We start from the raw sequence: 25,468 nt of genomic DNA, 5'->3' as shown, positions 1-25,468 counted from the left end.
CGTGTCTTTACCAAGGAAACCCACACGCGTGTCCACTGACGCAACTGCCCATTTCAGGAAACATGCGTCAATGGACCGTACCAAATCAGACAAACGGTGTATCTCACCTCCAACGGATTTTATATACATGTGCATAAACATTTAGCATAAACATAATAAATCCCCTTTAAATCCCCTTTAAATCCCCTATGTCATGTATAAACAATAAAACTGATTTACGATACTGTGTGCTGATTTTACAATCTTAGCTGTGATAACCCCTTCCCAAGTGAAGTGTCTACGCCCAGGGACTGTGACGTGGGAGCCGTTAGCGTAGATAAGCGGTTGCATTTGTTCATATTGCCGTTAGAGTGAGTCATCTTAGGAAGTTCGGTGAAGGGATATAGAAAGAAATACAGAACTGTTCCAAGGGATAGCTGAAATAAATGTGTCTTGGGGAAGGGATTCTATAGCGTAGGCTGAGGTGGAAAGCAAACAAAGCTTCTGTCTGTGACTCACACGCAAAACGGGTCTATTCTCCGTCAACTCTGTTTTGACAGCGAAAGTAGGTGTCCTGCTGACTTTTTTTTCTTGAAGTTGGCTCTTGTAGCACACCCGAATAGGCTAGCAGTGGAGGAAAGAACAATAGCTGAAGTTATTCTCAAGGAGATAATTATTTTGGAGTGGACAAAAACAAAATCGGCTTTACTTCTTGGTAATTACCTTAAGTTATTTAATTTCGAAGAGACTGGATTTATTGCACTAATAGCCAGGCTATTTTGACAATTTTGTGGGGGTTCTCAGTGTTTTAAAGACTGTTCAAGTCAACTGTTCGTTTTTTTTGAGAGCGTCGGAGCTCATATCATCTACTGAAATCGTCCTCTTTCCTGGATCATGTACCAGGACTACTCCGTGAACTACGACACCTCGTCCCGCGGCAGCAGCACTTCTCCGGCCCGGCCAGAGTCATTCACGAGCGGCAGCAGCACGATCGGCAGTCCAATCTCTACCTCAAGCTACCAGGTAACCAACACTATGTATTTTCTCTTCTCTCAAATGAAAATATTGATATTCACAACTATCATTAGCTTAATTTGAGTTTCATTGTATCTAAATGTCACTGCAGTTGTCTGAGTTTCTACCCACTGACACTCTTCGATTGGTAGCCTAACTTGATGCGTAGCTACAGTATTGTCAAGGCTATCACGCTGAAGACGGGTGCCAATTTTGGGATTTTGTCATGATGACGGTGTCTGCTTCTGCCAAATGGAACCAGTTGACGTGCGGAAGCACAATAGCTGGACTGGTCATAGTTTAAGTTGGTCTTTTGAAATGAGCCTATACTTCAAATTACATGATGGGTTACATCATCTTCGAGATAGTCAAGCATTGCCGTTGGTGCTTTCTCTACCCTGGAAGGGTTTAGTATTATGCAGGCAAAAGTTCCTGGAATCCTTTTAGTTTTTTGGGGGCGGAGGACAAGTATTCTGTTAAGTTTTTTTTTTCTCTTACAGCAGTGGTCAAGTCCCAGTATGTTATTGAGGACCAGAATCCGGGAAAGCGGGGAACGTTTTCCGGGGCACTAGGACTGACATGATAGCTTATTGGAGACAAATCTCGGTGCCATGAAACGTGTTGGCTGTTTTATTTGGACCCCGCACCTGAAATGTTTCCAAACAATGGTGCTTTTCATGCATTTTAATTAGTTTACCCACGTTCGATTCACCTATTGTCTGTGCAAACTTGATTTTAGAATCGCCTTCCTTGACATATTTTCATTTACCAGAAATGTATGACCTCTCCGTGGGGCAACAGGCACCTCAATTTATTGTAATCAACCATTAGATTACTCAATTTATAGCTTTACCTTCTGGTTCGTTATCTGCCCCTGGGATTTATGAATGCAATGGAATTTTCACTGTTGCCTCACTTCTGGAATGTATTGGTGGGGGACCTGGTTTTTCTCTCTAGCCTAATATAATACTGCTTCTGCCTTACTGGAACTGACCGTTTTACGCACATGCGTTACATATCCCCAACATGACTCATCACAACATAATGGATGAATTAATCATCGAACATTGTAAGAGCTTTCATTGTCTGTGCAATGGACACGCTCACTGGTGTCATATCCTTGCCTTTAACTCTATCACCATAAAGGTGCCTCATGAGGGCTTAAGAGTATGCTTTATTTAGTAGGCCTCTACTATATTTTGCCTCATAGATGGTCACTTCTGTGCTGCAACTCACAATGTTGGTCAAATGTGTCACTGTCTTATGAGCGTTATAGTCTTCAGATACCCAAGTAACCTTGATGTCTTATCTAATCTATTTTATTAGATAGGTTACACTTGTATATGGAAAGAGATGGGCCTATCCAGTGATATCAGTGCCAATGCAAAACAACTATCACATTTTCTGACGGGAATAAACTAGTCATCACACCTTTGTCCTTTCTCCATGGATTGTATTTTTTTCCAGAGATGTACAATTCCATACCATGTTGCTCACCAGATGACTTGCTGATTGACGTAACTAAGCCCTTGTCTCCTATAGCCATAGTAAGATGGAGGCAGTAGCAGCACTACGGGCTTTCCCGCCATGATTCACTGAATGTGTCACTGACTGCCACTCTGGGGGTTAAACAGGCAAATCTAGACAGTGTTTGTGTGTGGAGTCAGTGATTCACTACTACAGTAGGCTTCAATGTAGAGGATTTGTGAGTATGATTAAGAGTGGGTGACCTGTGTGTGTTCAAGGTGGTTAAGCTACAGGGCTTGGAAATTGATAGCAGAGTCAAATAGCCTACATGTCAAGTGGTGTGTTTCTCTGCTGTAACAAGTGGGGGAAAAAAAATGAATGGAAATTGAGATCTGTGAAATAGTCACCATGTTGGTATGTTACTCCAATACAATGATGGGTCTTCCCCTAGAGTTGACACAACTTACTTGCTAGGCCCTGCCCCAGAATTTTGGGCAACCAATGGACTCCAATGGATAGTCAAGTCCACCACCTGGACAAGGACAAGCTCACTTTTAAATGGTATGAAAGCCTGTGAAGGCTATGTTGATAAACATTTTTTTTTTTTTTTTTTTGTAAGTGTTTAAATGGCTGAATAATTTAACAGTGCTGCAGGAGGAGCAACTGTGATTCCTGAAATTCAGAGCCAGTTCATGGAGTATTTTTAAAATCTGAAATTATACTTTTGTTACATTATTTGCTAGCCCAGCTGGTTAGCTAGCACGCAGTCTCATTGACCTCCAAATGTTGCTAATGCTAGTTAGCTAGCCAGCCACTTAATATATATTGTTTTCTTAAGGTGTATGTTAGCTAGCTAAGTTAGCAATGTTATGAAATATAACTCCCATCTGCTGTCGACATGAGGATATGATTTGAGAGCACTAGTTGGCTCCAATTGCATGCTGGCAGGGAATTCAGAGCCATTCAGTGGCTAGCTACACTACAAATATAATTTTACCAGCTTCACATGAAGCAATTGTTATAGCAGTCCACCACAACATACCCAAGAGTTTCCTGATTAGCAAGGGGAAGTCTGAAATTAAACAGTCTGTATTAGAAACAGTTTGATTTTGGCAGTGGTTGAATTGGGCTTCCTGTGAAAATGTCAGAGGTTGCAATAGTAAGCAAAGGATCAATTGTCATCTTAATCATCCACTCACCATTTCTCTCCTGATCTGCCCTCTTTCTCCCTCTCCCAACCTCCCTTTCTCTTTGCTACCTTACCTGTATCTAGAAATACCGGGCCGACATGCCTGGCTCTAGCAGTGCCTTCATCCCCACGATAAACGCCATAACGACCAGCCAGGACCTGCAGTGGATGGTGCAGCCCACAGTGATCACCTCCATGTCCAACCCTTACTCACGCTCCCACCCCTACAGCCACCACCTCTCCAACAGCCCCGGGCTCCTGGGTCACACTGCCCTCGCCCGCCCGGGTGTCATACGCTCTGTCGGGGACACCCGCGTACGACGAAGGAGAGATGAGCAGGTGAGGACCACAAGTGTACAGATGCTTGTGTTCAAAAGTTACATGTGTGGAGAGCATCTTGTGGCGGCAAACAACATTTTAAAATATCTTCTAATATTGTAAAACAGAGTTCTACTTTCAAAGTACCAAGATGTGAGGAATTTGGCGATTTTGACGATGATGGCTTATAGTTGTAAACCCAAATCTTCTCTACTTGTTTGTTCTGTTCAGCTTAAGTGTTAATGACAACTCAGTGTTCTTTTTGCCCTCAGCTTACCCCTGAGGAAGAGGAGAAGAGGAGGGTGAGGCGCGAGAGGAACAAATTGGCAGCCGCCAAGTGCCGCAATCGCAGACGAGAGCTCACCGAGATGCTCCAAGGGGTTAGTTAGACAACTGCACAACACACTCTCCTACGCGTACACACATGCACATACATACGCCCCTGTCAGTTTAAATTCCAGAGACTCTCTATTTGTTAACTTAGTTGCTACAATTCTTCATATGTTGTGCACTTGCAGTACAAACGAGGCACCAAAGGGGGGAAAAACATATTCCCTTGTGCAGAACAGTTTCATGTTCAGCTCAGTTCACTAACACTTCTCAAACAGTGTTGCACGTATTTATGCGTCGACCTCAAACCAGAACCTTGCGACACTGGTTTGTCTAGGTCTCTCGGAGGACTTTAGCTATTAGCACTAAGTCGTGCTGACAGTGGATGTAAGGGTTTTTGTCTGGGTGCAGACAGCTGTAGACATGGACAGGGCTGGGCCCTAACCCTCCTAGCTAAGCAGACAGCACCAATTAGACTCATTAGCTCAATTACAAAAGAAACAGGAAAGGAATGTGCTGCAGGCAGCTGTCATTATGAATGGGAGATGTTTTATAAAGTGGGAGTTTCATCTCTTACTATCCCATGCAATTTTGACGAATCCATGGCTACACCCTCCAACTGCTTCCAGCAAAAACGCCTTCCCTCCACCACACACAACTCTTAGTTGAATTACCAAATAAGGAAGTGTCATATTCCAGCTATGTCAGCAAACTTATCTATCTTGTTCTATTGCTCCTATTTTTTTGGGGTGGGGGGGTCTGCTAGTTTGTCTCCAACACAAAGATATGAGAAAGTAGGAAACAAAGTTCTCAGACAGGCCTGTGACTTATCTGTTTTCTGCCCTCCCGATCTGGTGACTACAGGCTTCAAAGGGTCTGTCTTTGTCTGCTGGGTCCGTGACACATTAATGACACATTACGCTAGAGGAAACGCGCTGTGTTTTGCGTGTTACATCACGGAACTCCATCTGAGAACAACAACCTTAAACATAAATGTGTTTTTTTGGGGGGGGACAAAGTTGTAATAGGAATTACTTTTAGTATCAGGATAACGGTCACACCACCAAGATGTGTATTGATTGCCCTTTTGCTGTATCTCAACTCTTTTCCTTAGCAAACTTATAGTACCTTCAGAAAGTATTCATACCCCTAGACTTTTTCCAAATGTTGTCTTACAGCCTGAATTTAAAATGGATTAAACTGAGATTGTCACTGGCCTTCAGTACACACAATACCCCATAATGTCAGTGGAATTATGTAAATAAGTTCAGGAGTAAGAATGTGTAAGTGTCATGGACTCACAATAATACAATAGTGTTAACATGATTTTTGAATGACCTCTATCTCTGTACCCAAATGAACATCTGTAAGGTCCCTCAGTTGATCAGTGAATTTCAAACACAGATTCAACCTCAAAGACCAGGGAGGTTTTTCAATGCCTCACAAAGGGCACCTATCGGTAGATGGTTCAAAATAAATAAAGGCAGACATTGAATATCCCTTTGAGCATGATGAAGTTATTAATTACACTTTGGATGGTGTATCAATTCACCATGTGATTACAAAGATACAGCCGTCCTTCCTAACTCAGTTGCCGGAGAGGAAGTAAACCGTTCAGTAATTTCACCATGAGGCCAGATACTGAGTTGAATGGCTATGATAGGAAAAAACTGAGGATTGATCAACAAGATTGTAGTTACTCCACAATACTAACCTAATTGACAGTGTGAAAAGAAGGAAGCCTGTACAGAATAAAAATATTCTAAAACATGTATCCTGTTTGCAACAAGGCACTAAAGAAAAAAAATGAGCAAAAAAAAATATGGCAAAGCAATTCACTTTTTGTTCTGAATACGTGTTATGTTTGATGCAAATCCAACACATTACTGAGTATCACTCAATATTTTCACGCATAGTGGTGGTTGCGTCATGTTATGGGTATGCTTTTAATCGTTAAGGACTGAGTTTCAGGATTAAAAATGTACATAATGGAACTAAGCACAGGCAAAATCCTAGAGGAAAATCTAGGTCAGTCTGCTTTCCACCAGACACTGGGAGACGACTTCACCTTACAGCAGGACAATAGCCTAAAACACAAGGCTAAATCTACACGGGAGTTGCTTATCAAGAAGACAGTGAATGTTCCTGTGTCTGAGTTTGGACTTAAATCTACTTAAATCTATGGCAAGACCTGAACATGGTTGTCTAGCAATGATACATTTGAAAAGAATAATGGGAAAATGGTGCACAATCAAGGTGTGGAAAGCTCTGAAATTGCCCATAAAGACTCACCGCTGTAAGTATTTACTCAGGGGTGTGAATACCTTTGTAAATGAGATTTCTGTATTTAATTTTCAATAAATGTGCTAAAAATTCTAAAGCATATTTTCACTTTGTCATTATGGGGTATTGCATCTAATCCATTTTTAATTCAGACTGTAAAACAGAATGTGGAGTAAGTAAAGGGTTATGAATACTTTCTGAAGGCACTGTACAATGTGCTTTGGGTTCTTTTGGGGAAATGGCGACCTCTTGTGGTAGCATTAGGTGATGTAGAAACTTACCAATGTGAACCTTAAACAGTGGTTGGGGCTTTGCTGTCTAATCCATACACCAGAATTGTAATTGAGCTGAATATGAACCCTTCAGATACTGAAGATAAAAAAAAAAGTGTCCTTATCAGCTGTTTTTTGTTGCTGTGGTTTACAGGAGACTGAGGAACTGGAGGAAGAGAAGTCTGATCTACAGAAAGAGATCGAGACACTGCAGAAGGAGAAGGACAAGTTGGAGTTCATGCTGGTGGCCCACAACCCCATGTGCAAGCTGCCCCCCAACGATCGCCAACAGAGGGGCCACCACCAGCAGCAGTGTGCCCCTCTCCCTCTGACCATGCGCAACAGTCTGGGTCCCCGAGGCCCCATCAACCCCGTTGTGGTGAAGCAAGAACCTCAAGAAGACGACGTGGAAGGCAGGTCCCAGCGCTCTGTCATTAAGCCTATCTGTCTTGGGGGAGGTAGTGGGATCTTCTGCGATAGTGACAGCCTCAACACCCCGGTGGTGGCAGCCTCCACCCCAGCATCCACACCCAGCGCCCCCAGCCTCATATTCACCTACCCCAGCATGCTGGAGCCCGAGAGCCCCTCGCCATCCTCTGAGTCCTGCTCGAAGGCTCACCTGCGCAGCAGCAGCAGCGGGGATCAGTCTTCGGACTCCCTCAACTCGCCCACCCTCCTGGCCCTCTGAGCAGGGACAGTTATGGTGAGTTTGTGGTGGAGGGCGAGCAGCGCCCCCTTCTTGGCAGACAAAGCACACTCATACCTGGACCAAGCCAGCCGTGAGCTGTGTTCTTGCCACCAGGAACCCTCAAGGGCTAAGCCGCTTGTTTTTCTCATACGCGTCAGTGTGATTTAAATCAAATAAAATGTATACCCAAATGTGTGCACCTGTACCAGCCAGTGTCATCCCTTCATTTCAACTCCAGCACCTCAATTTGCTTGTTGAGCAATAAACAGATGACATGGAGGTGAGAAATGCCAGCAAAGCCATTCATATGAGGCGAAAACAGTGGAAAGCAAGACATATATTTTTAGATCAACATTAAGTAAAGCCATCTGGTGACAGTTGCACTCTCCTACGATCAATTTATCAATAAATCACTAAATGAGAAATAATTTCCTTGACATCCCTCCTGTTTGAAGGAGGGATACAGAGACAATGGAGAGATTTCAAAAGACAGTGTTCATAAACATCTGACTATTTCTATATCTACTTGTATTTATGGCGTGTGCTAATATTTTCTAAATGTGTCCTTGCGTTCTGATGTCTTCTGATCTGGCTGTAGAACAGCAAAAATGGTTCATAGGGTGAGCTGTAAAGCCACAGTGTCTCATAGGAAAAGAGCCAATTTTTACTCAATGCCTTGTTTGTCACCAGTCTACTCCTAACATTGATCATAGTATCGATGGCCATCATATTAAAGTTTTCCTCAGTAACGTACCTGAACTATATTATGCATTTATTACAAGTTTGTGCGATTTACATTGTGAGGGATTTCTCTTCTGTGTGGTGGTTGAATACAATTTATTTTAAGGAGCAGCATGGGAGGCATTGGGGTTTAAATGCTGGAGTGATATCTGAGGAGAAATTGAAACCGTGTTCCCTTCTACTTCTAAAATGTCATTCACCAAGACAGTTTGACCAATGAGGTTATTGTGAGCAACTCCTTATACCCCCACTACTGATGGCAAGTTCAACCAGACACTCTAGAGCTTGATTGAAAATTAGCCATTTGTTTTGTATCAGCATTCTTTTTTTCCTCTCGCCTGTAACAAACTCTGGCTTTGTCAGAAAAAGGGGATTGGATATTGCCCAGTGATCTCAATATTCCCTTGCAATAGGGTAGGTTTCGAAACCAAGAAAAGACATCTGTACTAAAGGAGTGGTCTGGTTGAACTTTTCAGATGCTACTGTGGTGTGAAAACATGGTAATAGTAACACTGGCTACATAATTTTGTAATTTCATCATTAATGTTCTTAAGGGGCAACACCAATATGTGTGCAGGTGACCCTATTATCAACAAGCACATTGTAACCTGTTCACTGGCCATTGTGGCCATTTCAGACCCATAGCAAAAACAATGCACTTCCCAATTCCTTTTGACTGATGGGACAAATGAGATTTTCTTTACAGCTGGCCTGAGGTGGAAGAGGAATGTCTTGAGGATAATGGTGAAAAAACACTCGTTTGTGTTTTATGGGACAGAGGGTTAAGGATACCAAGCACTGAAATGGATAGAATTGCAATATTTCAGATGTATTGTTTACTTCAAAAATTCTTTACATGGCCAGTGGGGTAATGACCATTGTGGTGATCACAGGACAGAAGACGGACTGAAACATTTGTTGTGCTGGGTGCAGCAAATAAGACGTAAAAAGCATTGCTGCTGTTGTGGACTAGTCACATCACTTATTGATCTTTGTTTGGATGGTCATAGTATCACATGATGGCATTTGGACAACTCCTATCATGCATTGGGATAAATTGCAGACCAAGAAAAAAAAGAACGTAATTGTCAGTTTCTTGTCTGTTCAAGTCTTTTGAACCCCCTAAAAACACGTAGGAAAGCCATCAACTTTAGATATTCTACTGTACATGTCATCTGCGGTATGTCTTCTGTTTTTGAAATCTATTTCTTATTTTTCCAAATGCTTTAATTGTTTAAAATTAATCAAAACAAACAAAACAGCAATGTGTCGCAATGTTTGTTAATTTCGTAATTCAATAATAAAAAGCATTTTCAACAAGGGATTCTTGAAAGCTGCTATTGTTCATCATTTAGGTCTTCAGTGTCTATGGGCAATGCAGTGTCATTTTTGTATCTCTGAACATTAGGCACATTTGATTTGAAAGGCGGCGTACCTCTAAATTAGGGCTTGATTCAATCTGTATTGCAAAAGATCCAGGGTATAGCAGGATGGACATTTTAAAGACAATGTTCCCGCATTAATGGAGACTGCATTCATGGTAAACGCTGTATATCTCGGCTCAATCGGACATTAGGCTACCTTTTTACATTTCAATCGTGCTATACCACAGATCTTCCTCGATCCGGATTGAATCGAGCCCTTAAGTGGAGTATGAGTAGAGTAAACCACCTGTCATGCAATAGCAGAACATAACACTGCCATAAAAGATGGCGACAATGTCAATACAGGAGGATTCACGGTGGGGTGGAAGTCAGTGTTACACATGCACACATCTTGGTAGGTCGTTCTAAGCAGTCAGTTTCAGTCAGTCCTCGTCTTGTCCCATATATCTTCGCATATCTTATTTTCTTTTCCAAAAACACTCTCCTGCAACCCACCTCACCAATTTAAAAAAATATATTTTTATCTGAAATCCACAATAGAAGCTAGCCAGTTTACTGGCTAAAGTTAGTATTCCGCTAACCATGGTTTGTGGTCATCAGCTATCCTTTCGCTCAAATCTATCGCCAGTTTTGTACAATGCAACTCAGCCCAGAACATACCGGAGATATTTTTCTCTCCATATCCCCGGATTTCAACCGCAAGCTCTGGACATTTACACCTGGATCTCGCAGCTAGATGGCTGCTATCCGTGTGACTTGGCTTACGTCGATCCCGGAGCAAACATCAATATTCCGGAGCTAGCTAGCTGAAGAGATCCATCAGCCACTCCTGGGCTACAATCACCTATCCGGACCCGTTTTACTGCCGATACGGAGCCTTCACGACTGGACTACTGACGTTATCTGCCCGAGGGAGCTATCCAACTGGCCCCTCCGTCGTGACGTTACCTGAACACCCATCTGCGGCCCGCTAATCGTTAGCTGTCTTATCGGCTGCAATCTGAATAGGTCTATCGGGCAATTTTTCTTGGGTCACTATAACTATATCGGCAATTGGATTGATCCCCTCTACCACACGGAACCCCACTAATCTACCGACGGAAATGCATAAGGTGGCTAAAAACAGACCTCCATCCTAAGCCAACTTGCTACCGATGGCCAGGCTTGCTGTCTGAATTGCCGTGACCCCAACCAACCTCACTACTCACTGGACCCTTATGATCACTCGACTAAGCATGCCTCTCCTTAATGTCAATATGCCTTGTCCATTGCTGTTCTGGTTAGTGTTTATTGGCTTATTTCACTGTAGATCCTCTAGCCCTGCCTTATCCGACCTTTCAGTTCCACCACCCACACATGCGATGACGTCACCTGGCTTCAATTATGTTTCTAGAGACAATCTCTCATCACTCAATACCTAGGTTTACCTCCACTGTATTCACATCCTACCATACCTTTGTCTGTACATTATACCTTGAAACTATCTTATCACCCCCAGAAACCTCCTTTTACTCTCTGTTCCAGCCCTGCAGTGCCTAGCTCCACTCCTATTCCCCAGGTGCTCTCTTTTGATGACTTCTGTAACCGTAATAGCCTTGGTTTCATGCATGTTAACATTAGAAGCATCCTCCCTAAGTTTGTTTTATTCACTGCTTTAGCACACTCTGCCAACCCGGATGTTCTAGCCGTGTCTGAATCCTGGCTTAGGAAGACCACCAAAAATTCAGAAATTTTCATCCCTAACTACAACATTTTCAGACAAGATAGAACGGCCAAAGGGGGCGGTGTTGCAATCTACTGCAAAGATAGCCTGCATAGTTCTGTCCTACTATCCAGGTCAGTACCCAAACAATTTTAACTTCTAACTTTAAAAACTACTCTCTAAAAACAAGTCTCTCACCATTGCCGCCTGCTAAGAATTCTGACTCTCACAGACCTGTTAGTTTTTCTTTAAGAAGCCCTCCTGTTCTCCACTCATTTCCTGTATTAACTGCACCTGTTTGAATTCGTTACCTGTATAAAAGACACCTGTCCACACACTCAATCAAACAGACTCCAACCGCTCCACAATGGCCAAGACCAGAGAGCTGTGTAAGGACATCAGGGGTAAAATTGTAGACCTGCATAAGGCTGGGATGGGCTACAGGACAATAGGCAAGCAGCTTGGTGAGAAGGAAACGACTGTTGGCGCAATTATTAGAAAATGGAAGAAGTTCAAGATGACGGTCAATCACCCTCGGTCTGGGGCTCCATGCAATATCTCACCTCGTGGGGCATCAATGATCATGAGGAAGGTGAGGGATCAGCACAGAACTACACGGCAGGACCTGGTCAATTACCTGAAGAGAGCTGGGACCACAGTCTCAAAGAAAACCATTAGTAACACACTACGCCGTCATGGATTAAAATCCTGCAGCGCACGCAAGGTCCCCCTGCTCAAGCCAGCGCATGTCCAGGCCCATCTGAAGTTTGCCAATGACCATCTGGATGGTCTGATGAGACAAAAATAGAGCTTTTTGGTCTAAACTCCACTTGCCGTGTTTGGAGGAAGAAGAAGGATGAGAACAACCCCAAGAACACCATCCCAACTGTGAAGCATGGAGGTGGAAACATCATTCTTTGGGGATGCTTTTCTGCAAAGGGGACAGGACTGCACCGTATTGAGGGGAGGATGGATGGGGCCATGTATCGCGAGATCTTGGCAAACAACCTCCTTCCCTCAGTAAGAGCATTGAAGATGGGTCGTGGCTGTGTCTTCCAGCATGACAATGACCCAAAACACACAGCCAGGGCAACTAAGGAGTGGCTCCGTAAGAAGCATCTCAAGGTCCTGGAGTGGCCTAGCCAGTCTCCAGACCTGAACCCAATAGAACATCTTTGGAGGGAGCTGAAGCATCCGTATTGCCCAGCGACAGCCCCGAAACCTGAAGGCTCTGGAGAAGGTCTGTATGGAGGAGTGGGCCAAAATCTCTGCTGCAGTGTGTGCAAACCTGGTCAAGAACTACAGGAAACATACGATCTCTGTAATTGCAAACAAAGGTTTCTGTACCAAATATTAAGTTCTGCTTTTCTGATGTATCAAATACTTATGTCATACAATAAAATGCAAATCAATTACTTAAAAATCATACAATGTGATTTTCTGGATTTTTGTTTTAGATTCCGTCTCTCACAGTTGAAGTGTACCTGTGATAAAAATGACAGACTACATGCTTTGTAAGTAGGAAAACCTGCAAAATCGGCAGTGTATCAAATACTTGTTCTCCCCACTGTATGTGAACTGATTGCCCCCCATCTATCTTCAGAGCTCGTGCTGCTAGGCGACCTAGTCTGGAACATGCTTAACACCCCAGCTGTCCTACAATCTAAGCTTGATACCCTCAATCTCACACAAATTATCAATGAACCTATCAGGTACCACCCCAAAGCTGTAAACACAGGCACCCTCATAGATATTTCTAACCAACTTGCCCTCTAAATACACCTCTGCTGTTTTCAACCAAGATCTCAGCGATCACTACCTCATTGCCTGCATCCGTAATGGGTCAGTGGTCAAACGACCTCCACTCATTACTGTCAAATGCTCCCTGAAACACTTCAGCGAGCAGGCCTTTCTAATCGACCTGGCCGGGGTATCCTGGAAGGATATTGATCTCATCCCGTCAGTAGAGGATGCCTGGTTATTTTTTCAAAAATGCCTTCCTCACCATATTAAATAAGCATGCCCCATTCAAGAAATTTAGAACCAGGAACCAGACCTGACTGCCCTTAACCAACACAAAAACATCCTATGGCGTTCTGCATTAGCATCGAACAGCCCCTGTGATATGCAACTTTTCAGGGAAGCTAGAAACCAATATACACAGGCAGTTAGAAAAGCCAAGGCTAGCTTTTTCAAGCAGAAATGTGCTTCCTGCAACACAAACTCAAAAAAGTTCTGGGACACTGTAAAGAGGGAGAATAAGAACACCTTCTCCCAGCTGCCCACTGCACTGAAGATATGAAACACTGTCACCACCGATAAATTATAATTGAGAATTTCAATAAGCATTTTTCTACGGCTGGCCATGCTTTCCACCTGGCTACCCCTAACCCGGTCAACAGCACTGCACCCCCCACAGCTACTCGCCCAAGCCTTCCCCATTTCTCCTTCTCCCAAATCCAGTCAGCTGGTGTTCTGAAAGAGCTTCAAAATCTGGACCCATAAAAATCAGCCGGGCTACATAATCTGGACCCTTTTCTTTCTAAAATTATCTGCTGAAATTGTTGCCACCCCTATTACTAGCCTGTTCAACCTCTCTTTCGTGTCGTCTGAGATTCCCAAAGATTGGAAAGCAGCTGCTGTCATCCCCCTCTTCAAAGGGGGGACACTCTTGACCCAAACTGCTACAGACCTATATCTCTCCTACCTTGCCTTTCTAAGGTCTTCGAAAGCCAAATCAACAAACAGATTACCGACCATTTCGAATTCCACCATACCTTCTCCGTTATGCAATCTGGTTTCAGGGCTGGTCATGGGTGCACCTCAGCCACGCTCAAGGTCCTAAACGATATCTTTACCGCCATCCATAAGAAACAATACTGTGCAGCCGTTTTCATTGACCTGGCCAAGGCTTTCGACTCTTTCAATCACCACATCCTCATCGGCAGACTCGACTGCCTTGGTTTCTCAAATGATTGCCTCGCCTGGTTCACCAACTACTTCTCTGATAGGGTTCAGTGTGTCAAATCAGAGGGTCTGTTGTCCGGGCCTCTGGCAGTCTCTGAGGGTGCCACAGGGTTCAATTCTTGGACCGACTCTCTTCTCTGTATACATCAATGATTTTGCTCTTGCTGCTGGTGATTCTCTGATCCACCTCTACGCAGACGAGATCATTCTGTACACTTCTGGCCCTTCGTTGTGTTAACAACCCTCCTTACGAGCTTCAATGCCATTACAACTCTCCTTCCGTGGCCTCCAATTACGCTTAAATACAAGTAAAGCTAAATGCGTGCCCTTCAACCGATTGCTGCCTGCACCTGCCCTCCTGTCCAACATCACTACTCTGGACGGCTCTGACTTAGAATATGTGAACAACTACAAATACCTAGGTGTCTGGTTAGACTGTAAACTCTCCTTCCAGACTCACATCAAACATCTACAATCCAAAGTTAAATCCAGAATTGGCTTCCTATTCTGCAACAAAGCATCCTTCACTCATGCTGCCAAACATACCCTTGTAAAACTGACCATCCTTCCAACCCTCGACTTCGGCGATGTCATTTACAAAATAGCCTCCAATACCCTACTCAATAAATCGGATGCAGTCTATCACAGTGCCATCTGTTTTGTCACCAAAGCCCCATATACTACCCACCACTGCGACCTGTACGCTCTCATTGGCTGGTCCTCGCTTCATACTCGTCGCCAAACCCACTGGCTCCAAGTCATCTACAAGACCCTGCTAGGTAAAGTCCACCCTTATCTCAGCTCGCTGGTCACCATGGCAGCACCCACCTGTAGCACGCGCTCCAGCAGGTATATCTCTCTGGTCACCCCCAAAACCAATTCTTCCTTTGGCCGCCTCTCCTTCCAGATCTCTGCTGATCTCTGCTGGATGGATTGTAGACTGGAACGAACTACAAAAATGTCTGGAAACGCTGATCTCCCTCACTAGCTTTAAGCACCAGCTGTCAGAGCAGCTCACAGATTACTGCACCTGTACATAGCCCATCTATAATTTAGCCCAAACAACTACCTCTTTCCCTACTGTATTTATTTATTTTGCTCCTTTGCACCCCATTATTTATATCTCTACTTTGCACATTCTTCCACTGCAAATCAACCATTCCAGTGTTTTACTTGCTATATTTTATTGACTTCGCCACCATGGCCTTTTGCCTTCACCTCTCTTATCTCACCTCACTTGCTCACATTGTATATAGACTTCTTTTTCTACTGTATTATTGGCTGTATGTTTGTTTTACTCCATGTGTAACTCTGTGTTGTTGTATGTGTCGAACTGCTTTGCTTTGCTTTATCTTGGCCAGGTCGCAATTGTAAATGAGAACTGGTTCTCAACTTGCCTACCTGGTTTAAATAAAGGTGAAATAAATAAATCAGAACATGCCTGCAGTGACGAGCATTAAACTACACTTGTCGCCGTTGTCAACACATGGCCATTAATTATAAAAATGTACAGGTAAGTGGTTGGTGCCATTATCCTTATCTTTTCAAAAGTTTGTATCAATTTCACAGTATACACTGATCTCTAGTGGATAAAGTGAGACAGAACATCTGGACAGCCAACAGAGCAGGGTAAAACACACCGCCACTCACCCAACTGCCTGTAGAATTGATTTTGCAGGAAAAGAGAGGAGTGAAAGTGAAAGTGGAGTAGAATGTGTACAGTTGGGTTAGTGTGTCAGAGGAGATGGTGTAGAAGGGCAGAGTGTCAACTGCCCAGTCCAGATACCTGCCCCCTCCAACAGAATTGAAGTGTATGGTAGTCTGCTTACAGTTGCGGCAGGCAGAGTATATGTACTTAGAGCATTGCAGAATCTAGGACTCATAATTTCTAAGCATTCAGTTAACCTCCTCTCCTGTCCCGCTATTTCCTTTATACCACCCCTAAAATAGTCTCTGTCCCACTCCACTCTGCCTCCCAGTAACAGTGCCCAGTTAGCCCTTCTCTACACAGACCTCATATATCCCTGGGTGATCTGGATACAGTGCATTTGGAAAGTACTCAGACCCCTCGACCTTTATCACATTTTGTTACATTACAGCCTTATTCTAAAATGTATTAAATTGTTTTTTTACCCCCTCATCAATCTACACACAATACCCTAAAATCACAAATTAAAAACAGGTTTTTAGACATTTTTGCAAATGCATGTAAAAAAACTGATATCACATTTACAGAAGTATTCAGACCCTTTACTCAGTACTTTGTTGAAGTTACCTTTTGGCAGCAATTACAGCCTCAATTATTTTGGGGTATGATGCTACAAGCTTGGAACACCAGTATTTGCAGAGTTTCTCTCATTCTTCTCTCCAGATCCTCTCAAGCTCTGTCAGGTTGGATGGGGATTGTTGCTGCACAGCTATTTTAGGTCTCTCCAGAGATGTTCAAGCACATTCAGAGACTTGTCCCGAAGCCACTCCTGCATTGTCTTGGCTGTGTGCTTACGGTCATTGTCCTGTTGGAAGGTGAACCTTCGGCCCAGTCTTAGGTCCTGAGAGATCTAGAGCAGGTTTTCATCAAGGGTCTCTCTGTACTTTGCTCCGTTCATCTTTCCCTCGATCCTGTCTCCCTGTCTCTGCCGCTGAAAAATATCCCCCACAGCATGATGCTGCCACCACTGTGCTTCACCGTAGGGATGGTGCCAGGTTTCCATCAGACATGACACTTGGCATTCAGTTAAATCTTGGTTTCATCAGACCAGAGAATCTTGTTTCTCAGTCCTTTAGGCGCCTTTTGGCAGACTCCATGCGGGCTGTCATGTGCCTTTTACTGAGGAGTGGCTTCCATCTGGCCAATCTACCATGAAGGTCTGATTGGTGGAGTGCTGCAGAGAATGGTTGTCCTTTTGGAAGGTGCTCCCATCTTCACAGAGGAACTGTGGAGCTCTGTCAGAGTGACAATTTGGGTTCTTGGTCACCTCCCTGACAATTAAAATGTCTAAAAACCTGTTTTTGCTTTTTAATTATGTTGATTTAATGAGGTTAAAAATAATTTAATACATTTTAGAATAAGGTTGTAACGTAACAAAATGTGAAAATAGGGAATGGGGCTGAATACCTTGTGAATGCGCTGTATGGCTGATAGCTTCCCTGTGTCACCTTTCTGTTTCCCTTAGACAGAGTGTTCTGTGTGCTGTGTTTGGATCCAATGTGAGCTTACAGGCATCCGATGGAGAAAACAACATTTATAGACAAATCAGTAATATGAGGATTCTGTGTTATGCACTATAGCCCGTTACCATATATGTGATTGAATATTATTTGCTGTTGGCTTGTGTGGATGTATGTATGTGTTTTGCAACATAGCTGACTTGAAACATTGTTAACAGTTTCAGGGCCATGGGCCTTTCTCATGATGGACAAATATAGAATAACATGAAGACAGGAACTGTGCAATGAGTTGGGGGGGCACATTCAGAACGTAGTGTTGCGAGAACAAACGGTCTTTTGTTAGATAACAGGAGCCAGGTGCGAGATAACGGTATCGAGCATGAGCGCATAGATATTCTTCACAGCAACAGTTACATCTATCAACTGAAGCGCTTAGGGGGCTAGGACCAGCCTCTGCGCCAACAATCAACGATAGGCTGGGTGAGTTTAAACCACGCCCAGTCTCTACTCTGACAGGCCGGCTCGGAAGCAGGAACTATTTCTGTCAGGGTATATTTATAATATCTTTGTCAAGAACAAGTCAGTTCTCTGTTTGCCCTGCGAGGTGGGACAGAAAATTGCATTTACCACTTATTGCTTAGCTAATAAAAAATACATAGTATACAATTGGTGACTCATTGTCATATTTATCCTGATACCAGATTCGAATTGACGCGACTCTAACAATTGGTGACCCCCTAACGTGATCTGGTGAAGGATTTCGCTGGACATTCGTGTGCCAGCCGATTGGCCGGTACTATCGTCGGACGGTGTGTCTCACAAATCCTGACCGGTCAACTAAAAAAGGTAATCAGAAACCTGTTGTGAAAAACGAAAGTTCTGCACATTGGAGTTATCCAAATGTAGTTTTGTGAGACACCTGTTTGATGTAAGTAACCAAATTCTATTAATTTATATTGGTAAAGGATCATGGGGAATGCATAGTGGTAAATGCAATTTTGAACTGATCGATCGCTCTTATGGTATAACAGCGAATGTACTGTACTAAATGGGTCGGTTGGTGTAACGTGTACCCAGTTGTTTGAATGAAGGTGAATCGGATTGGTTAAAGGAATTCACTAGTGTGTGTGAGCAGGATCGCAATGTAACAATGAATGCTGTGTACTGGTGTGCATGAGGAAATGTTTCTAGTATAAATGGATATTTACTTTGGGTAAATTTAGAGTGAGTGCAGTAACACTGGAGTGGGCACGCTGTATCAGAGTGAATGATCTACAGATAGAATTTGCAGGCCAACAAATTAAAAAGACCTGTGTTACATTGGATGGTTGCTGAAGCATATGTAGTACATTAGATATTTCAGTTGTAGCTGGTATCAACTTTGAATGAAAGGTTTATAAATCCTTATAAGGGTTATAGTACCTGGTTATATTGCATAAGAGTAAGGGAGGATAAATAACTGTGCATTTTTATTATTTAAATTGAGTGCTTCGAACTGACGTATGTTTGTAAGGTTTGAGTGATTCAACCGTGTATGTTTGCAGGTTTGAGTGATTCGAACTGATGTATGTTTGCAGGTTTGAGTGATTCGAACTGATGTATGTTTGCAGGTTTGAGTGATTCAACCGTGTATGTTTGAAGGTTTGAGAGAGTCGAACCGTATGATTGTAGTACATTAGGTATTAAGTCGAAATACTAATACCAATGACCTTCGGGTAAATAACAGGTGTGAGACCTAGGTTATGTTTTGAAACGGTAAAGGAGAAGTGCACGGTGTTTACTAGACAGTGGCTAGATTGGGACACATTCTAAGGCAGCACACAATTGAACCTGATAATTTATATTGTATTCAAATTAAAACAAGTAATTGAAATACATTAGACAATGGCTAATCAGGAGGCAGAGAAGGTGTTGAAAACATTGAAATCAGCATTAGAGACCAATGGAGGAAAAGAGAGAAAAGATTGGAGAAAGAAAGGAGAAAAATTATACAGACGATGGATAGAAGAGGGCAGTATTGCCGCGTCCAACGGGCTCCCAGGCGAAGGGGAGCCTGGTAGAATGATGGAAGCACTGAAGCGTAAAACATACAAAACCTGTTCCAAGTGGAAACAGGGAGGAGAGCCGAGTAAGGGTAAAATCAAGGAAGACATGGAGAAGGATAAATTGAAGGAACGCATAGGACTGGCTATGCTGGAAAAACTCAAGAAAATGTGCACGGATGAAAACCCACCAAAACCACAGGGAGGTAGACTATACCCGGAACTCCCTAAAGCGCCACCACCCTATGATAGTCCACGAATAATGGCACCTGTACTGGATCGCTCAGCCACAGTAAACTACCACAAAAGACCAGATGATGGCAGCAGTGGACAAGAATGGTGCCTGGCGTCAGAGGGAAGAAAAGAAGAAATACAGGCTCTGGTGGAAGCTGCCAGAGAGCTGAGCAGAGGAGTGGCTGAACTAAGTAAAGTACAGATGGAAGGAGGAAATATGAGCATAGACAGCAGGAGTGAAAGTGGATCCTCTGATAATGGAATCAGATGGACTGAGACAAGCCTGACAAATACCCAAGAGGAAGAAGAGGAGCGGAGGAGAGTATGGAATGAACTCCAAGACAAACTCAGAAAGGAGGAGGGAGCAGTGAAAATACTGGAACGGACCCTGAAAGACATGGAACGGATTGAAATAAGGCGTAAGGAACAGACTAAGCTGAATCAATGCACACCGACATCAGGGCCAGGTGTACATTTCATCAGGCTGGGTACGCACAGCCAAGGAACAGAGGAATATGAAGATGGTGAAGACACACCCCGGGTTGGGCCCCCACAATGTGAGCTTGACCAAAGATTCATCTGTGGCGTATTTGAGGGGGGCCTATGGGATCAACAGTCCGCTCCCGCACACCACACCAGGAGTAAGACCAAACAGGGTGGTGCTAACATGATGCCACTAATACAACTACCTGGTGGACAAACAGTATACAAACCTTGGGCTCACAGGGACTTGCAGACTCTAGTAGAAGCCCTGCCGCTACCAGAAGAGTCTGAATGTAGGTGGGTGAAGGCCTTTGAGAGCCTGACTGCAGCGGATGAACTGACAGTAGGAGACATGGTGGCTGTCATGAATAGATGCATGGGGGACCAGGAATGTTGTGAACTCATGAATGATGCAGGGATGAGAGGGATGTTTGCCATAAAGACTCCATTTGATCAATACCGCAATGGGATGTGGACTGCCATCAGGAGGAAATACCCCACTCAACCCAGGCCTCAGTTGATGAAATCATTGACCCTAGAAGAGGATGAAACTGTGCCGGTTTATATGAAAAAAGCCAGGATCCTGTGGAGACAGGCCTGGAATGCTGAGACAGATAAGAATGAGATGAAACATCTATTTCTGGAACAGTGCATGAAAGGGCTGCCGGACCAGGTGCGCACAGAGTGTGAAAAAGTGGTGCAGATCACTGCGAAGAATGTGATGGAATTCACTGAGATTGCTCAACACCATATGGAGAGAAGGAAAAAGGAAGTAACTGCCCAGTGTTTCCAGATTTCTATGAAATATGACCTATAATTAATTACATTCAATATGATTGAAATAGTTTTCCTTACAAAAAAATGTAATACAATTGTATTTGTCACATGCTTTGTAAACAACAGGTGTAGACTAACAGTTAAATGTTTACTTGCGAGCCCTTCCCAACAATGCATAACATTTCAATTATGTTAAAGAAAGGCTTGTCTGTGTTAGAATGGGGTGGGCATAACCCAACAACAGAATGATATGGACGTATACCAGTCATTCAAAATATTAATGCGAGTAGACCGCTGATTAGCCATCTCATTCTCAAGACCATTGCATCTTCAAATAGTTTACAAGTCTGTTTACAAGTTTCTCAAATTCATGCCTTGGCCACAAATATGATCCAACAACATTATTTGGGTATGAGTTACATGAATGTGAACTTTTAAAAATGCGTTTTTTTACTGGGCAGTTACTTTAAGAACTTTGTCCCATAAAGCTGGGTTTCCCAAACTTGTTCCTGCCCCCTTTTTTGTTTTTGCCCTAGCACAACACAGCTGATTAAAAAAAATCTTTATCTAGCTAGGGCTAGGGCAAAAACAAAAACGTGCACCCAGGGAGAGCCACAGGACCGAGTTTGGGAAACCCTGCCGTAGAGTACTGTAGAGAGAAACATTTGTAAAGTCATTTGTAAACTGGGTTGAGTCACTGATGTGATCTTCCTGTCTGGGTTGGCGCCCCCCCTTGGGTTGTGCCGTGACGGAGATCTTTGTGGGCTATACTCGGCCTTGTCTCGATGGTAAGTTAGTGGTTGAAGTTATCCCTCTTGTGGTGTGGGGGCTGTGCTTTGGCAAAGTGGGTGGGGTTATATCCTTCCTGTTTGGCCCTGTCCTGGGGTATCAGCGGATGGGGCCACAGTGTCTCCTGACCCCTCCTGTCTCAGCCTCCAGTATTTATGCTGCAGTAGTTTGTGTGTCGGGGGGCTAGGGTCAGTCTGATATATCTGGAGTACTTCTCCTGTCTTATCCGGTGTCCTGTGTGAATTTAAGTATGCTCTCCCTAATTCTCTCTTTCTTTCTCTCGGAGGACCTGAGCCCTAGGACCATGCCTCAGTCATGCTGACTACCTGGCATGATGACTCCTTTCTGTTCCCAGTCCACCTGGCCGTGCTGCTGTTCCAGTTTCAACTGTTCTGCCTGCGGCTATGGAACCCTGACCTGTTCACCGGATGTGCTACCTGTCCCAGACCTGCTGTTTTCAACTCTCTAGAGACAGCAGGAGAGGTAGAGATACTCTGAATGATCAGCTATGAAAAGCCAACTGACATTTACTCCTGAGGTGCTGACTTGCTGCACCCTCGACAACTACTGTGATTATTATTATTTGACCATGCTGGTCATTTATGAACATTTGAACATCTTGGCCATGTTCTGTTATAATCTCCACCCAGCACAGCCAGAAGAGGACTGGCCACCCCTCATAGCCTGGTTCCTCTCTAGGTTTCTTCCTAGGTTTTGGCCTTTCTAGGGAGTTTTTCCTAGCCACCGTGCTTCTACACCTGCATTGCTTGCTGTTTGGGATTTTGTGCCAGGTTTCTGTACAGCACTTTGAGATATCAGCTGATGTAAGAAGGGCTATATAAATACATTTGATTTGATTTGAATAAAATGTCACCCAACAAAAAAATAATGCATGGGAAGGTACCCTTGGTTTGTAGGAAAGGCTTTCTGTCTGAATTCTATAGGCAGTCTTCATGGACACATACATAGGTACAGGTGAGTCCGATCTCTCATGCTGGGCCTTGTCAAAAACATAACATGAACATTAGTTAAACCACGAATCAAAGAATATCATGCCTTTTAAATGTCTAGTCATTCTCTTTTGGATTTCGCAATAGTGTATTTTTCCTCTGACCATGTTCTATGATTTCTATGCGTCATTTCAATTGTAATAACTTTGTTACATTTCATGTTATTATGTAGAGGTAATGTTCTCCATCCCTGAACTTCACTGGCTTTTTGATAGACCGCAAACTCGTAAAAAGTATAAAAAATGTCACCCTCCACAACAACAAAAAGATATGCATGGGAATTTACCCTTGTTTTGTAGGAAAAGCTTTCTGTCTGAATTCTATTGGCAGCATCATAGACTGGTCACTCTTCATGGACATACAGCCGGTCTCTGCTTGTGGACTGGGCCTCAGGACAACACAGAAAAACATTCCAGCTTTAATTCAAACTGTCTGAAAATGATGGAATTGTATTGAGCTCCTTGCAGGATTTCAGATCTCAAGTCATATCTGCACACACAGATACTCAAACATACAGCACAGACTGTTTTTACTTCTTAGCTCCATGGAAGGGGTCCTAATCGACGGAAGGACTCATTTCAGAGGCTGAACTCTTCTCCTTTCTTGAAAGAGACTCATTTTAAAGGCAGTGGTCCTCTTCTCTCTCTCTTCACCTAAAGCAACTCTTGATATGTACCTACCCTGTGAATGTATATGCAGTAGATCATGGGCGGAATCTTCATCTTAACATTTTCTAATGCTTGTGTCTCTCTGCTACTTGTGCCATGCCTTGCCATGTTGTTCAGTCACATAGCATCTACTGCGATTAAAACTATTACCTTAAGAAATCTGTCACACTCATATTACACACACACTTATCTTCTATGTAGTTGGGGCGGAGGAGACCAATATGAAAATGTTTGGAGTGTAGTTGGGAGAGAGAATAAAGTAGACGGCATGGGTCAACATTTTTGATTTATGGCCCTGTGTCCAGATGACGCGTACATGTCCAAATATGGGCATCCGGCCAGGACATCCTGTTCCTGTTGTCACGTGTTAGAGGGTGTGTTATTTTATATCTATATTGCATCTATTCCTTTGAAGTTGTCATGCTGATTGATGTCTAGGTACCTGGTTGAACTGGGGGGGTTTGAAAGAGTATGGCCCCACACCCTTGTTTTATTGCCCTTAGGGTTGCTATCTATGAAGCAGGAATGTGTGTGTGTGTGTGTGTGTGTGTGTGTGTGTGTGTGTGTGTGTGTGTGTGTGTGTGTGTGTGTGTGTGTGTTAGAAACAAGGTCCCTTGGCATTGTGTACATTTCAAGCTTTCAACAACAATAAAACAGCCATCTAAATAATGTTTCTCAGCCTAACACACTGTTGAGTTTCCTATTCAGTTCTCTTTATATGTACATGCACAGAGCGTCCAGGTGGTTCCAGCCTATGGATGTTCGGTGCATGTACACCAGGGAGATTAGAACCTAAACAAGATTTTTTAAATAAAACCCAGAATAATAAGCATAAAAATATGTCTCCTAGGCCAATTCTCGGGGTGCTATGCGGCTCATATCATAAACCCAATGACAAAAGCCTGGAGGATGTTTTGCGTGAGACCCCAGAATGTTTTAAAGGAGTTTTGGATACGAGTGAGGGACATATGTCTTACATATTCCAACCTGAGGAATCTATGGTTAAGATATTCACAGACAGCGGCCCCAAACCCCATTATCGGGCAGAACCCGGGAGTTTTTCTCCAGCGCTAAGGATGAGAGAATGGCTTAAGATAAGACTCGCGCTGTATCAAATTGAACAGGCCTTGAGCGCTTCAAGTTTACCCGGATATGCGCTGGAAGAACTGGTCTGTGGACGAAGTGATCTGATGGCCCTAAGAATCGCTTCAATGGTGTATACCCCTGACTCCAAAGTGACAATTTGAGCATGTGAACAATTTGATAGTGCAAATGCGACGAAATCTGTCAGTTCATATGTATTTTCCAAAGCATGCAAGGATGTAAACTTGTTTATGCCTGTGTTAAGTTTTAAATTGCGTGATTATCATATATTCAGAACACTTATGAATAAGCTGGACAGTCTTTTCCAAAATCGTGCACAATTACGGCGATGGCCGAGGTTATCGTTGAGACAAACACAGGACTCACAAGCCAAAAGGAGGATCTTTCCCTAGAGTGAAAACGTTTGTGAAAGCTTTGATGGAGCGGGCAAGCTTCTTTGCAATGGTGAATTGGAAACTGATAATGGTCAGGGCTAACCAGCCCCTTTATCTGTAAGAAATAGTAAAACATTTGCATTATAACGTGTTAAAATGTATGTACTAAATATTTTGAATTAAATAATTGGTTTTAAAAATGTATCTCACCCTTTAACAAAAGGGGAAACTGTCTTTTCTCTCACGCCCTGGTCTGTCGCAGAGAAATGCAATGTCTTAAAAAAAAACAATGTATTATTTTATAGTCTTTCCTACAATGGTATGTTATAAACATTACTGGTTATTAAAGTTTGTAATGATTTACAACTGTAGGCCTCCAATGTTTTTACATAAATACATTGTTTAAATATTAGTAAAATTGGGTAATTAATTCTAACGTCTTAAAAAAGTTTGTACTAAATATTTTGGAATTAAATAAAAGGAA

General features: G+C 43.2%; 1 protein-coding gene and 1 long non-coding RNA gene across 3 annotated transcripts; both read left to right on the top strand.

The window, feature by feature from the left end:
• The first annotated feature begins 294 nt into the window (after positions 1-294).
• LOC110497480 (fos-related antigen 2) lies at positions 295-9,605 on the top strand. Of its 2 annotated transcripts, XM_021573603.3 has the most exons (5): positions 295-694; positions 883-1,002; positions 3,734-3,988; positions 4,240-4,347; positions 7,007-9,605. In XM_021573603.3, exons 3-5 carry the CDS (start codon positions 3,749-3,751, stop codon positions 7,538-7,540), a joined length of 882 nt encoding a protein of 293 aa, XP_021429278.1. In that variant the 5' UTR covers positions 295-694; positions 883-1,002; positions 3,734-3,748; the 3' UTR covers positions 7,541-9,605. The 2 variants fall into 2 exon arrangements, with proteins under 2 accessions (XP_021429278.1, XP_021429277.1); XM_021573602.3 differs by lacking the exon at positions 295-694 and having other exon boundaries at positions 740-1,002.
• An 8,480-nt stretch (positions 9,606-18,085) lies between these two features.
• On the top strand, positions 18,086-24,175 carry LOC149975171 (uncharacterized). Its single transcript, XR_016488675.1, has 2 exons — positions 18,086-18,349; positions 22,115-24,175. It is a non-coding gene; the product is annotated as an uncharacterized LOC149975171 (long non-coding RNA).
• The last annotated feature ends 1,293 nt before the right edge of the window (positions 24,176-25,468 follow it).

This window comes from Oncorhynchus mykiss, chromosome 19, assembly GCF_057628025.1.
Source record: "Oncorhynchus mykiss isolate SJ-2025 chromosome 19, ASM5762802v1, whole genome shotgun sequence".
NCBI classification, from domain to species: domain Eukaryota; kingdom Metazoa; phylum Chordata; class Actinopteri; order Salmoniformes; family Salmonidae; genus Oncorhynchus; species Oncorhynchus mykiss.
This window is presented reverse-complemented; position numbering and strand designations above follow the sequence as displayed.